Source organism: Maylandia zebra, linkage group LG10 (assembly GCF_041146795.1).
Source record: "Maylandia zebra isolate NMK-2024a linkage group LG10, Mzebra_GT3a, whole genome shotgun sequence".
In the NCBI taxonomy this organism is placed as follows: Eukaryota; Metazoa; Chordata; class Actinopteri; order Cichliformes; family Cichlidae; genus Maylandia; species Maylandia zebra.
Window position 1 is genome coordinate 10,079,439 of NC_135176.1, and position 15,199 is coordinate 10,094,637.

Here is a 15,199-nt window from a genome sequence, read left to right on the forward strand (position 1 = left end):
TTTTTTCCTCTCCACTTTTGCAACAGTGGAATTTTGAAATATGGGAATGCAGGAAATGAGAAAATACAGCATTAGTATCCGAGGTCAACAAGATCTAAACATTTTAAAGTTGGCAAAGCCATGAAAAGGGGACTGGATGATGATTAACGTGGGACTTTAACATCCCTTCTATTTGAACAAAGACTTGTCTTTCTTTAGGAAAATAGGAAAAGCCTTTATCTATTCATTGCACTGGCTCCATCTGTCTGGAGAAGTAATTAATGCACACCACCCTTCCTCCGCTTTCTTGCTGCAGCCGACCCATACTGTTCATATTTAATAAGCATTTTGTTTGCAGCATATGTAATAACTAAAAAGGCTTTCTTTTTGTGGAATTAATATCTAAAGACATCAAATTCTACTTTAAAGATGACTTTATTCTAACACAATTCATTCTGAAGACACTTGTACATGATTGTGACTTTCCTCCATTCCTGGGTAGCACAGGGGGGCAGTGGTTAACAAGAAAGTCCCTGCTTCAAACCTCATGGTCACCTTTTTCTGTATTAGCATTCTAACCAGGCCTGCTGGCTTTCTTCTGGGTACTTCCTGGCAATTCAATTCAATTCAATTTTATTTATATAGTGCCAAATCACAACAAAAGTCGCCTCAAGGCGCTTCATAGAAAAAGGCTTTCTTTTTGTGGAATTAATATCTAAAGACATCAAACTCTACCTAAAAGCCTAAAAGCACGTATGTTAGTCTAACTGGGGATTTTAACTCATTAGTGTGAGGTAGATAACGTGGTTAAAGTGCATAGAACAATGTAGTGCATGAATCTATGGTTAAATGTGATTTAGGTATGTCTGAATTGCTTTGAGCGGTCAGTATGATGGAAAAAATGTTACATAAATGTCAGTCCCTTTCCAACAGACTGATGATAATTAGCAGTCATACTGACATGTTGTCAGTGATGTAAAAAAATAGAAGAGGAAGAAACAGTGAAGGGGCATAATTAATGTTTATCTGCCCTCTTGTGGCGGTTTTTTTGAATGCAGCTTTAAAATGAAAAACAAAATTGCTAATTTAAGTGTTTGGATTTCATATTACAGCTGTATGGCACGCTATTGAACCTCACTAAAATATGTTTTCACCATTGTGACTCAACAAGAATATAGCACTCTGGAAGCTGCTGAATTGCATACAGCTTTTCAGTAACTTCTCAAATATTTGATGGCAAGGGCAACAACTTTAGACTTACAAGAAACACCCTAACGGGTCTGCAAAAGACTTATATGATTAAGGGGACGGCTGTGGAGCGTGTGAGCAGCTTCAAGTTCCTGGGAGTCCACATCTCCGAGGATCTCACCTGGACGACCAACTGCTCCAAGCTGGTCAAGAAGGCTCACCAGCGCCTCTTCTTCTTGAGGACTCTGAGGAAGAACCACCTGTCCTCAGACATCCTGGTGAACTTCTATCGCTGCACCATCGAGAGCATCCTGACCAACTGTATAACAGTCTGGTACGGGAACTGCTCTGCCTCGGACCGGAAGGCGTTGCAGAGGGTCGTGAAAACTGCCCAGCGCATCGCCGGAGCACCACTTCCTGCCATAAAAGACATCTACAGGAAGCGGTGTCTGAAAAGGGCTGGGAAAATCATCAAAGACCCCAGTCACCCATCACATGGACTCTTCACCCTCCTGCCCTCTGGGAGGCGCCACAGGAGCCTCCGGACTAAGACCACCAGGTACCGGAACAGCTTCTTCCCCACAGCTGTCAGACTCCTGAACTCTGCCTCCTGACATCTGACCCACGTTAAACTCATGGACTGAACATACACACACCCACAATGGACAACTGTACCCTCAAACACAATAATAACATGGACTGAACCACCACTCACAACCACTAGCACTTTATATAGCCTCTGTAGAAACTATCTACACCCTCACTTATCTTAACTGCACTACTGTATAGCTCTGTGTAAATAATCATTCTGTACATTCGATAATCTTTAATCCTACAACTGTTTACAACTTGCATAGTTCCCATTTCTGTATAGCTGTATATCCCAGATTCTGTAAAGTTATTTATTTCATATTCTGTATAGTTTTTCATATTTATATCCTGTTCATATCCTGTACATAGCTTGTACTCACTACAGCCTGTACATACTTATAGTTATAGAATATTCACAACATACTTCATACCGTGTACATTATAACATACCATAATAGACCCATTTCTGTAATATACTCACATATCTATATTATTGCTAATATATATTGTAATATATCTATATCACTAAAGCACTTCTGGATGGATGCAAACTGCATTTCGTTGCCCTGTACCTGTGCATGTGCAATGACAATAAAGTTGAATTCTATTCTATTCTATTCTATTCTATTCTATGATCCAGACAGAGTCACAAGCCATGTCACTTCATCACCTTTGTATAACTTAATTGGTAACTACAACCAAACTCTCGATAGTCATATTGCATTGTGACAAATGACAACAAGAGTCCAAGGATTAATAATGTCGCTCTCTCTGATTCACATGTACAGACTATTATCAGGAGTTCTCATGGTTTAAAAAGATGGGCTATAATTATTCTAATATGTCATTATATTTGCCTAAAGGAAACATGTTTGAAAAAAAGAGAAAGAGCCTTAGTAAAATGTAAATGTATGTGCATCTCTTAGACCCACATCTAATATTCGAAGCCCACTTGTCAAATTATCAGTCTATTGTCACCACGCTAACAAGGCAAAATACAAATATACACCCTCGCAAGATTTTTTTTTTTTAAAGGAAAGCGATTTTCCTTTTCAAATGTCTTCACTAAAGCATAACCAACTGTTATGATGAATAAATGCAAACCACACAAAACTCTTACAGTGACAGTTAAACCGTTTTCACTGTAGGCATTTTCCCTGATACAATACTGTGTAATTGCCCCGAGGCTATGAGATAATATTTTATTCACAAAGTCAGCCTCATGTTCCCTACAGCTGCAGTGATGGAATTTGAGTGCAATCTCTTGAAATCAGAAGTCAACACACAGCCTGGTTTCCATAGTCAAATTTGCTAATATCTGATGATAACAATAGTCTGATAAATAATTATATTACACATCATATTTCTCATCTTTCCAGTCTAAACGGAGCTGACTACCAACCAAATTATTAGTCAGCAGCCAGTCTATGCTATATAGAGTCACAGAATGGATGCATTTTCCTTGCGCAGCAGGACTTTCATTATTTTAATAGATTAGTGTATGAAAATAAAACATTAAAGTATTAGAATATTCTTAGTTTGATTTCATTTGTTTTTGTATTTAACGTTTTTGGAGGTTTTAACATCCATTACAATCCTCTTCATCCTGTCTAATTTATCCTTTCTTTTCTCCTTTAATTTGCAGTGCTGTCTAATGCTGGCTGAAGATTTAATCTTGTGAAAGTAATAAAATTGTAGGAGATGATGCAAAAAAATCATTTCAGGTGCAAAAAAATCATGAACATCAAAACATACAGTAATAAAACAACTCATTCTTATCTTTTTATTTTAGGAATATATTATTTAGAGATTGTACAAAGATCACTTGACTATAATCAATATTATGATGTCCATAATAGTGCATAACCTGATTTATTTGACAGCAAATATAAACATTACCATACTTGATTATTCATAATTTCAATATATCCTATGAATATCCTGTTGATGCAGGCATGGTGATAAATTATGTTAGAGGCTGTGGGCTCTAGTGTCCATAAACTTAAATGACATACATCAAAGGGCTTATATACGACACATTAAAATCCATAAATGAGAAACATTTTGATGTTTTATCAATTATTTGTCAGATGTAAAAATACATGGTTTTTAAAATACACATTAAATACACATTAATTGATATTAAATTAAACTTTTATTCACTTAAAACATGTACTTGAATGTTGCATGTTTGCTATGGAAAATAATATTTTTTTCCATTATCCCAAGACAATATTCAAATTGTTGTTATAATTAAAGAAATTTGCCAAAAGAAAAGAATTCCACAGGGCTTAACTGCAGTACTTGATAAAGGTAGAAACCATGCTTTAATGTCAGCAGCAGGAAAAAACCTTCAAAGCTTATTTTTTTTAAATGTATTTATTTATTTATTTTTATTTATTTGTGAAGACATCAAAAATTTTGCACAACAACATAATAAAGTTGCAAAAACAAGAAAAAATCTGAATCTGAAAAGTAATTAATATTCATAAAAGTAAGAATACACATGTGGTGAAGTGCTTTAAATGCCAATGTGGAGAAAAGTACACTGTACGATAGAAATACTATATGTTAATTACAAGTACTTTTTTAAGGGTGTCCTGTCCAAGCAGAATTATGGTCTACATCCACTGTTGTGCCAAAGGACCTGGGTGTGATGGTGAAATGCAAACTGTGTACAGGACAGAAACATCTGTATTATTCTGCTAACATAACTTTGGCTCCTTTTTGCGAACATTTGCACAGACAGCATGCTAATGCAAAGCTGGCAAAAAAAAAAAAACCCAGAGTGATGTTGAAGCTGAGTGATTCCAAGCCCCAGACCTGCAACTGGACCCTGAACTTCAACAGAGGCAGTGGCATAACAGAGGAAGTGATAAGGAGTCAGGCTTGAAACACTGTTGCCTCCATTTCTGTCTTTACATGCTAAAGTAGAATCACTGTGACGATCACTTTGAATTCTCTTTGGGTTGGTTTTCAACTTTGCTTTGTGCTGTCGATTTTGTGTTCATATCTAATCACTAAAAGAGAGATCCTCATCCTCAAAGATGTGTCCTCATTAGAATATGGATTTGTGTTGGTATGTAGAACATTAGCTTATGGTATATATTGTTTACTGGAATAAAGTGAAAGTAATGTTTAGTGTATTGAATTGCTTTTTCCAGTGAGTAATTAAGAAAGTACTTGATTGCTTTTAAGAAAAGTAATGTGAAATACGTACATAACAACCCCAACACTGGTCATGAAATGTACATAATGAGCAGTGAGAAGCTGAAACAATGGCCTCTGGGAACTAGATGCAGACAGAGAAAAGCCCAGGAGACCCAGGGCATCCGAAGACCCCCCAGAGCACTGAAGACATGGGGCCACACATCCTGATAATAAAAGGATGTGTGCCCAAAATGTGAAAAATCAAACATTAGCTATACATGAATGCTTATTTTCTACCTGGACTAAGCCCGATCTAGAATAAAAGTGCCTTCTCTGTAAAAGAAACCACATACATTAAAGAAATTAGAGACTCAAATTAGTAATAGTGTTAAAGAGGCTTAATTTGTAATTACCGCCTCTTCAGACTGCTACAACTTTGTTTACATACATTTGCTGCCATTTACATTTCCTGTTTTTTAACTTGTATGGTAATTTACACACAGTCCCTACCCCACTGATGCAAGTCACTTCCTCTCTCTCCCTCTCTTTCTCTCTCTTTCTCTCTCTTGCTCTCTCTTGCTCTCTTTCTCCACCCAGCTATAGACCAGGATACATGAATGCTGGGAAGGAGGACAGTAGCAGAAAGAGCAGAGAGGGAGCACCGCAGAAAGAGTAAGTGAGAAGAGGAGGTAAAAAGATAAGGCATAGTAGGGCAGAGTGTGTTGGAGGACAGCATACTGTGGCATACTATGGAGCAGTGTGGAGCAGCAGGACCAAAACAAGAAGCGGGCGCAGTGAGGACACAGCTTGGCTTTATGCCTGATCAATAAAAGGTAGATTAGTTCAGAATCTGAGCAGTTACGAAGAGAACTCATTAAGCAGCATTGCTTTACCGAGATGACTGCCTGTGGACTGCACTGAGTTTGAATTGTGCAGCTAAGGGATAAAAACATATGAAAATAAAGTCACTCAGAACCTTGAGAATCCATGAGGACATAAAAGAGAGTGCGTAAAACTAACTCATTTGGAGCCAAGACTTGCAGCAGGATCATACAAAGACTGAGGTATGTCTGTGTTTTATTCTTAAGTTGAGGGCATGTAAACATTTTGCGGCTTTTCAATAGCTTGTTTTTTCTCTGCTTGCTTTTTTATGGTGTATTAACAGGACAAGACAGTTGTCACTTATTATTAGACAGCAACTACAGACGTGGGTCACTTGACCTAGCTCAACTAACATCAGTTGACACGAGAACCAAAATAATAGTCCCTGTGGATGACTAATGTTCGTCTAGCAATTTAGACATATCTGGATAAAGGAGTTTGAGGGGTATGAAGGCCAGGAGAAAGTGAAGAAAGCCTTACCAAAATGTATTTACATGTTCTTTTTTGTCATGAATGAATACATGCAAGCGCTAACATAGACACACACTCTGTGTTTAACTGTATAATAAAGAATTGCTGAAAAATCCACACATGATCACCCTGGTGTTGACAACTGAACTGTTGTTGCATAAATCATTAAAATGACCTCCTCTACACATGAGAAAACTTGTGTGCACGCATAGACACACACACACACACACTTACACAGGCTGTCCCCTTCGTGAAATGGTGTTGCGGTTTAATGCACACAGACCTTAATTAAGGCTATAGCATTAGTGTATGGTACTCTTTTTCAAGGTGAGCTGAACGTGAAGGGTAATGGGGTGAACGCTGCCTTCTATGGCAAATACTGTAATGAAAGAAGACATTAGAGTTTACTCCAGGCGCTATGTTGAAACATTAATGTGGGTGGGATCTTTGCATTATGTTCAAAGTGCTGATATAATATACAACACTTCTCTTGTTATCAGCATTTGCACATTGTCATTGCTTTTTCCAGTCTTATTCCAAGAAAGTAAGAGCACAATCCTCACAATTCTTGACAACTCTAGTTATCCTCCTTTTTTTGCACTATTAAAGCGCTTCCTTGTCTCAGCCCAAGCTCTGTGCATTGTTTCCTGCTTACTCATGGATTTCCTTCACAGTGCCATCTAAAATGTCTCTCGCTTTAAACGTGTTCCTCTTTTACTTTTAGATGGATGTAATGATGTGGAAACGCTGACCCCCTTTTTGAATTATCAGACTTTTGAGTCGACCAGTCGAGGAATGGGGAGACGAGCAGCTGACCTGACGACTTCGGTTCCGGTTTTAGGAGTCCCTGCCTTGGTTGGCGTGCGTGGTTGGAAGGCAACAGGAGGAGACAGATCCGGAGGAGCCCTGTGGGGACTTCAGTGCAGTGTTGGTGTTCAGACATCCCCTGCGATAAGTAGACCTCCTACCCAGCTAACTGATACACTCTCAGATAACATTAGTCAAACATCCAACAGCTATATTACCAAGGAAACGGAAGACAAGGAGATACTACTAACAAAGAGTGACAAGGAGAAAAAGGCTATTCTAAAACAGAAAAGTGGCGAATCCAAGACCAAAAAGGAAGTGACTTTCAAAGCACTTGGAGGTGAGGCCTCAAAGGATGTGGCCTGCTGTCAGAGGAACAGTAGAGGGACTTATTGCTATACCAGGGCAATCAAGACAAATCCACACATTGCAGGGAATGCCAGGTCTAATTGTAAATCTGGTAACCGTTACACTAATGGCAGTGTGGTTGACTCAGAGGCAATCGGTGGGATTACCGTACACAATGATGAGGCCGAGCCTGTAAAGGGAGCAACCTGTCGTGGAGGAGACCGGACCAGATTGCAAGGTCATTATACAGATTTGTGTAGGAAGACGCTGCCATTATCTGCTGCCCGACCTTTTGGTATGCCTCAAAAAATATGCAACCACTGTGGAGGGAGACAGTCTGTAACCAACAAAGCTGTTATTATAGGGGAGAAAATTCCTACTCCCAATGCTTTCCTTAGAGGGAACTCTTTAAACTCATCCTTCACCTCACTCTCGACCTCTACGCCTTTCCAAATATCCCACACTGAAAAAAACCCTACGGCAAACCAACAACTCTCCGACAGCATTAATAATACTGACAACAGGACCCAAATTACAGTCAATCCACAATTATTATACGTTAATGAGGAACTAAGGTATCGAAAAACACCACACCCTGCATGCCCGGTCCACTCTATAGGCAATCAAGTCACTTTGTCAAATATAAATCCTGCCAGAAGTGAAACATCAATCCAACCTACAACCGTCCTACATGCTAAAACCATCACTATCACAAAAGCAACAATAGAAACCAGACAGGATGTTTCCAGTGAAAAATTTGGTGCTAAACCTCCACAGGACCATAAGCTCTCTCGTCCAACAACTCTCCCTTTGACCCCCAAGTTGGCCATAGCTACCAAGGCCAACAACCCACATTCGCACACTTACCCCAAGCGCATTAAGACAACACAACACATTTCTACACAATACAATGAATCTCAAAATGTATGTGTGTCTATACATGCTGCACCTGAGATTACACTGTCACCACCTTCGCATTTCTATACTGTAGCCACAGGGACTGGAAATACATCCAGTACCAACACACTCATATCAACCACAGTTTTTAATTCTGCACCAACGTCCACTGAAAGCATAGCTGCTAAAGTCAATACTCAGCACAAGCCTCTACACTCCAAGCATGCGGGTCAAATAAATACAACTAATAACCAACAAATTAGCCCTAAATGCCCCACATTATCACTGGCCAGCAATGCATTCAACCAAATGCATAAATCAAAGTCACCTGCACACGTTTTACCCTCAGGTCCACCGCATGCTCTGCTTGAACATCATAAACTACAAGAAAAGGCATCCACAGTAGCTGCTAGCACATCTTTAGCTAAAATACCTTTTACTGACAGAGGAATAAGCTCAACTGGAATTCAAGCTTTTGCTAATCCACAGCATCCAGCTATACCGCATCTATATTTGAGCATTTTAAATTATAAAACTAATTCAGATCAAATTGCATGTGATGATAAGTCTGTGCCTGCACAAATAATTCACCCTAACTCTTCAAATTCTGAACCTCTGCTTCACGCTTGTACATCTTTCCTAGACACAACATCTAGTGCATCCAATCTCCTAGACTCGGAAGTTAAGGTGCCTGTGAGTACTACTTCCAGCTCTAGACTTGGATTTAACAGCACCCTGAACAAAAATATAGCTCTCAGGAACACAGCATTCAATTCGAAAAAATCTGCAACCCCAGCTGGCACGCATTTGTTTGCCTTGACAGAGAAACAAAATAATGTCTCTGTATCAAGTGCAAATTTGCTTCAATCAATAGGCACAGCACAGGTAGTTAGCTGTAATGAAGCCCCCGACAAAAGCAAACCTCAATGCACACTAGGACCAGACATCAGAACTCAAAGCAGTAACAAACCTGGTAAATGTGGTGTTGTTTGTCATCAGGAAAGCAACCTAGCACTTCCGCATGCATTATCTAAGCCTCAAATTGTGCCAAAAGATCATAACAGGGGCAGTGATGCTAGCACTAATCACCCTAAATCAACCAATAAACCCAGCGAGGAGTTGCATTCTGATAAAAGTAACTTCAGTGCTAATCTAACCAATGAATTAATTGTGCATGAGTCAAAAGACCATGAAAATTCAAATCCATCGCAGGTCGCAAACCTCCAGAATTACATTTCCCTAATTAAGTCAAACAGCTCTTGTCTGCAGGGTTTCATAAAAACGGAACAACAAAAGCCTGCACATAATCAAGGATGTGCAGAAACCGAACATGAGGGACACTGTGCAACATGCCCACCGGTAACAACAGCCCAGCAAAAGAATTCAAATGCAGAACGGTTTGCCTTGGGTGTATCAGCCAGTCATGCAAATGTTAAGCTTAAAACTGACGTAGTTAAAGAGACACATCCCATCAACTCAACACCCTCTATAACAGTGCAAACAAACTGTGGACCCATCACCTCAACTAGAAATGTCAAACCCATCATCAAATCCTCAGTCCAGCAAAACTCTGACACATTATTACCGCCACAAACACTCACACGTACCGAGTGTTCTTTCACTGCGCCAGCCCCATGCAGCAGTGAGAGAGAACCCCGTATGCACACAGGCCTTGATTGCAATTCCATATTGCTATCATCAACAAAGCCCTTGGCATCCTATCTCCGCCTCCAGTCTAAGAAAGTGGAGGCAATTGACAACCCCGCTCCTCCTCAGCCATGCCCAGAGGACACCAGCCTGGCTCACTCCCACCCAGCTGATGCAGCCCTGCTGCTGCCATCTTCCCCACAGTGCTGCAAATCAGCAGCCTTACAGCAGAGACTCGAGACTGTGGAGGCCAGCCTGGCAGCCAACAAGGACAGGATCACTACTCTGCTTAACATTATCCATGACCTAGAGACATGGCACGCTCCAACCAGTGGGTAAGTAAATGTGCGTGTGTGTCTGGGCTCTGAGTGTGTGTGGAAGTGTAATAAGGGATGTGTTGAGCTTTCTTTATCACTTCAGGATCATCAGTTTTTTACTTGAATATCTAATATTTAGTACAATAGAGCTTTACATATTTGTGAATGGCATATACTTAACATGCTTTGTTAGAGATGAGTTGTAAATACTTTGCTGTAATACTTTATATTCAGTCCAGTACAGGTACAGCAGCCAGAATCCTGTCTAGGAATTATTTTAAAAGCATTCCTGCTTCTGCTGATCTCTGGCTTTACAGTGAGTCATCACTTAGATTGGAAACACTCAGCAGCATTGAATATCAATGCAAACACCATTGTTTTTAGACTGAAAACAGTTGTGCATTTGTTAAATTTATAAACACATGTTTTACTCACCCACTGTTCAGTTAATTAGCTACTAATTACTGTATTGCCAAGGACAAAAATGATACAGAAAACCAGGATGTAGGATGTTTCTATCTATTACTGTACAAAAGCAAGGGTACAGTAACCAAAACAGGGTCAGTTTTTTTTTCAAAAGCACAGAGCTTCACGTGTTTCTCACATATTTCTCACATATATCCCCATTCTGTCCTATAACTAAAGTAAATAATAGGAAGAAAGATATTCCAGCATCTGCACTGGAAGACCTCAATGACATTTGAACCAAACGAGTTTCAGTCGTGTAAATAATTTCGCACACTGTGATTTAAGTTGCACAAATCAATTTGAAGGCAGTACTGCTAACATGTTATCAAGTCTGTTTCACAAACGTGCAAAAAATCTGATTCGAATTGTAGTTATGTGGCATTGCAACATTGTTGCAGGTTTGAAAAACAGGTCCGTGATTATGCTCCTGAGTATGATAGAAACCTACTTGGGCATTTCAGGGGGGCAGAGATTTATATAACCACGCAATTCTTCTGGGACAAATAACAGGAATTAAAACAGGCCTCTGGCAACGTGTCTCTGTCAATCATTCTCATTCAGTGTGCTGTGTTAATAAGCTGTGACTGTCTCTGAGGTCATGTTTTAGAAAAACCAACTCCTAATAACCTACTGATGTCTTACACGCTATGTTATATAGACTGAAAGTGTCTCAGATGGATACAGTGATAGGAAAGATGATTACACTGTAAATCTAAAAGGATGATTTGGTTAACACAAAAGGACGGGTTTATGGTTTATCATGACTTAAAAAGACATCATATACCTTAGTTGTTACATCAGCTGCATCGTTTATTTTTCTTTCATTAACAATAAGACACAATGATTCATGTAAGCTGCTGATAGTTGATAGGGTCATACATTAATTCATCCTTCCTTTTCCATTCAAGTTATGCTAGAATTCTTAATAGCTCATACTCTCTTGCACTGAAGGGTTACAGAGTTAAGCAGTTATTCACAATATTTGTGATATAAAATGTGCTTTATCTGTATTCCAGTCGGCGATCCCACAAAACAGGACAGGACTTCAAAGACTGCTCAACGTGTCAGAAAACTGCTTGTGTTGTATACAGGTGAGATGACAGTTGTGCCTACATGCAAAGTCTGAACACATAACTGATCAAATCTGCTGCAATGTACCATAAGAATGCTACAGTATAATTAATACACCTTAATTTTGCTACTTGCTTCCCTTTTGGTGTTCATTCGATAAAAGAGATGAAGAAACCAATTAAACCAAATCAACATGCATGGCATGCACAGTAACAGGAACACGTATCAGTTTATTCAAGGACAAAGTCGGACAACAGATTTACAGTTTCAGGCACACAGTTCAGTTCATGGGTCAGCACCTTTGCCATTGCAGCTGCCAGTTCTTGGCCAGTCTGTTCTCTTCATTTCTCTAAAAATTAATGACTTACTGTCATTAGCAAGCAGTTTCTTGCTCAGAAGTAACAGAAGGATTATATTTTCCTGTCAGAGAACACGATAAATCTTATGGAAAAACTGCCAAATTTAGGCACTTGCTTTATGTAGCATAGTCTATTTGGAAATGTAAGCAGGCAGACAGAACTGAGTCAGGTCCAAGCAGCCTACAAAACTGATTTATACTGATTTATGAAGTCAAAATTTGCATTGTCAGTTGGATTGTAGACTAATTGATGTTATGCTGTATTAAAATGAAATGTTTTAGAAGATTCGATGACTCGTAGGAAGCAGGAGAATATATCAAAAGTAGTTATTGCAAACTGAGCTATTACTGTCTTAGTTTTCATGACAGCAATTCAGCAGTAGCGGTTGCATTTCAGTGCATTGCAAACTTTATTAAAGAAAGCAGTGAAAGGAATTGTTTGTCTGCTGTCTGAGAAGAGCTTTCGCATCCCTTGCCTGTAAGACTTATCATGGAATATTGGTTAGTTCTCATATTCTAACACTGGTATAGTTTGCACCTAATAACTAAAATGTTGCATCAGGTGGAAGCAATGGAGAATAAAAAATATTACTAAGTGGGCTGAGGAAAATCTAAAATTCTTCTCATCATCTTTTCGGAAAACAAAAACGCCTCAAGCTCGAGAAAGCAAAACCTTAAATTGTCTTCATCGTGAAATATTCAAAACATTCCTGTTGATCTCCTTATTTTCCAAAACCCCTTTTGTATGACAAAAAGAGTGTTACATAAGTTGATTTGCTGACCAGTGTGTGTGCGCGTGTGTGTGGAGTGTGTGTGTGGAGTGTGTGTGTGGGCATCTGGTCCTTAAAAGGCCAAGTGGGAAGATAAGAATATTTAAACCAGACTTGTGTACCCTCCAAAAAAAGAGGATATCCTGCTGGGAAATGTCTACCTGCCCAAACCAATCAGCCACTTTGAAACCTGACAAGTGCAGCGCTTCCCACATGAGGAGACCACACAAAGCAAAGTGAAATGTAGCAACACAGTTTATAGTGATTTTGAGGCATGAAAAGCTTTTGCATTATGTAAAAATGAGCTGGAAATGCAGATACGACACACTAAAACATTCATTTGCATCTTCGGAGAAAGCTTTCAGGTTTGACACACTTTTTGTTTTTTGTAATGTGTGTTTTCTTCAGGTGGAGAATAACTAATTTGGGGCTGTGTGTGTGTCTCTCCAGTGTAGAGTATGACTTCAGGCAGCAGGAAAGACGCTTCTTGGAGGTTCTGAATCGTTCAACTGCGCACCTATCCCAGCCTTTAACCTTCAGCCTGCTCCAAAATGTCGTCATTAAGAACTTAACAAAGACAAAGCTGAAAAGCAAAAAGCTGTGCAAGACTCTGTTCAAATGGCTTCCAAGAAAAACTCACAAAGTCTAGAACTCTTTTCAGTACCTGTGTGCAATTTAATAGCCATTATCCTGTGTTACAAGTGACCAGCAGAAGCCTTTTGCAGAGAACTCTTACTATTCCCTTTCTTCCTGTGGAATGAGATTGCTTTGAATTATGTTCTTCCCAAGTAAAGTTCCACTCTTCTGCACACTGTCAAAGCCTATATGAAGGATTTTCTCAAATTTGAACCTGATCTTTGTGACCTTCAACTAGTACCATCCATAAGAAATGTATTTTCACTTTTTCTCAAGTTAAATATGTTTTCTTGTCAATATGCTTGCATTAAAATGTAGATTTCTGTATCTAATTTTGTACATGAGATTCTGTTCTGTTTGCACTGTTATAATTAAAGCATTTGATTCTATATTCCCTGTTTTAAATGTCGCTTAATGTCGCTTTACCTTTTAATTACCGTTAAGTAGTTTGATATAACCTCTGTTTATTTGTCTATAAATTAGTTAATTTGATTCATTCTAATTGCTAAACTGTTTTTGGTCATTTATGAATGAAATAAAGATTTTTTTTCACTTAGGACATGTACGTTCAATGCATCTAAACCTTTTCACAACTGCAAACTGGCCACAAGGGTGCACAAAATACAGAAGCATTCATTATGCCTTTGCCAATTGTGCTGATGGTCTCCAAATCCCCGAACAATCTGAACTTCATAAAAGGTCTCTGAGTAAAACAATGAAATGACGAAAGGCTGCAATGAAGCATGCACACACCCATGAGCACACTCATGGACACACACTTATGGACATAAAAAGCAAACTAGCAACGTGAAACAGACCCTTGTAGTTTCATAGAACTGTTCATAAAGTGTGAGGGGAATTTTGGATGAAAGCTTGTGAATAAGAGTGCGTGCAACTTTTATTTGAGCAGTATGTCAAACAAAGATTGTGATATTACCTTCTTAGCAGGCGATACTCGGGATTTAATTAAAAACCCCTCTAAGAAGAAATAAAGCACACTGAAAATGAAAGTCGTGTAACACTGTTACAAGGAATGAGGGCTCAAAGCACCTCTGAAAGCCTTGAAGCCTCGTACGAGTAGCCCTGTTCAGTACATTTAAATGTAAGTAATGCGACATGCAAAGGTGCAATTTTCACTTAAAGTCCCAAAAATTCTGCATTGACTTTTAGGTGCAGACTTAAAAATGCATAAAGGTATAAAATACTAAATATATAAATAAAATATATGATTGTCCAAAACACCCTAAGGCAACTGTTGTTGTGATTTGATGCTATATGAAAAATATATACATACACTGGTCAAGATCACTGTTCCATGTAATCACATTTTATGTGGCCAGAGACCAGCCTAAGAAGTTACTTTTACAAATAGCTCTTTCAAACTATATATTTGCGCATGTATCCTTCATCATTTATTTCTCATTATGTCTGGCTCCTCCACCACTGCTGTCTTGCTTCCCTCAGTTCTACCTCCTCAGCTCAAGTTTCATCTTCAGGGCTTTAACACAGCAATTAGACATGTGGCCCTCTCTCATCTCGGGACATCTGACAATAAGCCAGCTAAACAACAACAACGGCTGGTTATAAGCTAACATTATTGGAGCTAGTGGTAGGCTTTC

General features: G+C 39.0%; 1 protein-coding gene across 2 annotated transcripts; it reads left to right on the forward strand.

Annotated features, from left to right (window-relative positions):
• Positions 1-5,514: 5,514 nt before the first annotated feature.
• Positions 5,515-13,971, forward strand: LOC101477489 (uncharacterized). Of its 2 annotated transcripts, none has more exons than XM_004557341.3 (4): positions 5,515-5,972; positions 6,986-10,295; positions 11,762-11,836; positions 13,395-13,971. In XM_004557341.3, exons 2-4 carry the CDS (start codon positions 7,057-7,059, stop codon positions 13,591-13,593), a joined length of 3,513 nt encoding a protein of 1,170 aa, XP_004557398.2. In that variant the 5' UTR covers positions 5,515-5,972; positions 6,986-7,056; the 3' UTR covers positions 13,594-13,971. The 2 variants fall into 2 exon arrangements, with proteins under 2 accessions (XP_004557398.2, XP_004557399.2); XM_004557342.3 differs by having other exon boundaries at positions 7,033-10,295.
• The last annotated feature ends 1,228 nt before the right edge of the window (positions 13,972-15,199 follow it).

What these genes read in the sequence shown, in the direction of transcription:
- LOC101477489 (XM_004557341.3), top strand. Translation starts at nt 7,057, where the DNA reads ATGGGGAGACGAGCAGCTGACCTGACGACTTCGGTTCCGGTTTTAGGA. An exon ending in TGGCACGCTCCAACCAGTGG is followed by an intron (nt 10,296 to 11,761) that starts GTAAGTAAATGT and finishes TCTGTATTCCAG; the next exon opens with TCGGCGATCCCACAAAACAG. An exon ending in ACTGCTTGTGTTGTATACAG is followed by an intron (nt 11,837 to 13,394) that starts GTGAGATGACAG and finishes GTGTCTCTCCAG; the next exon opens with TGTAGAGTATGACTTCAGGC.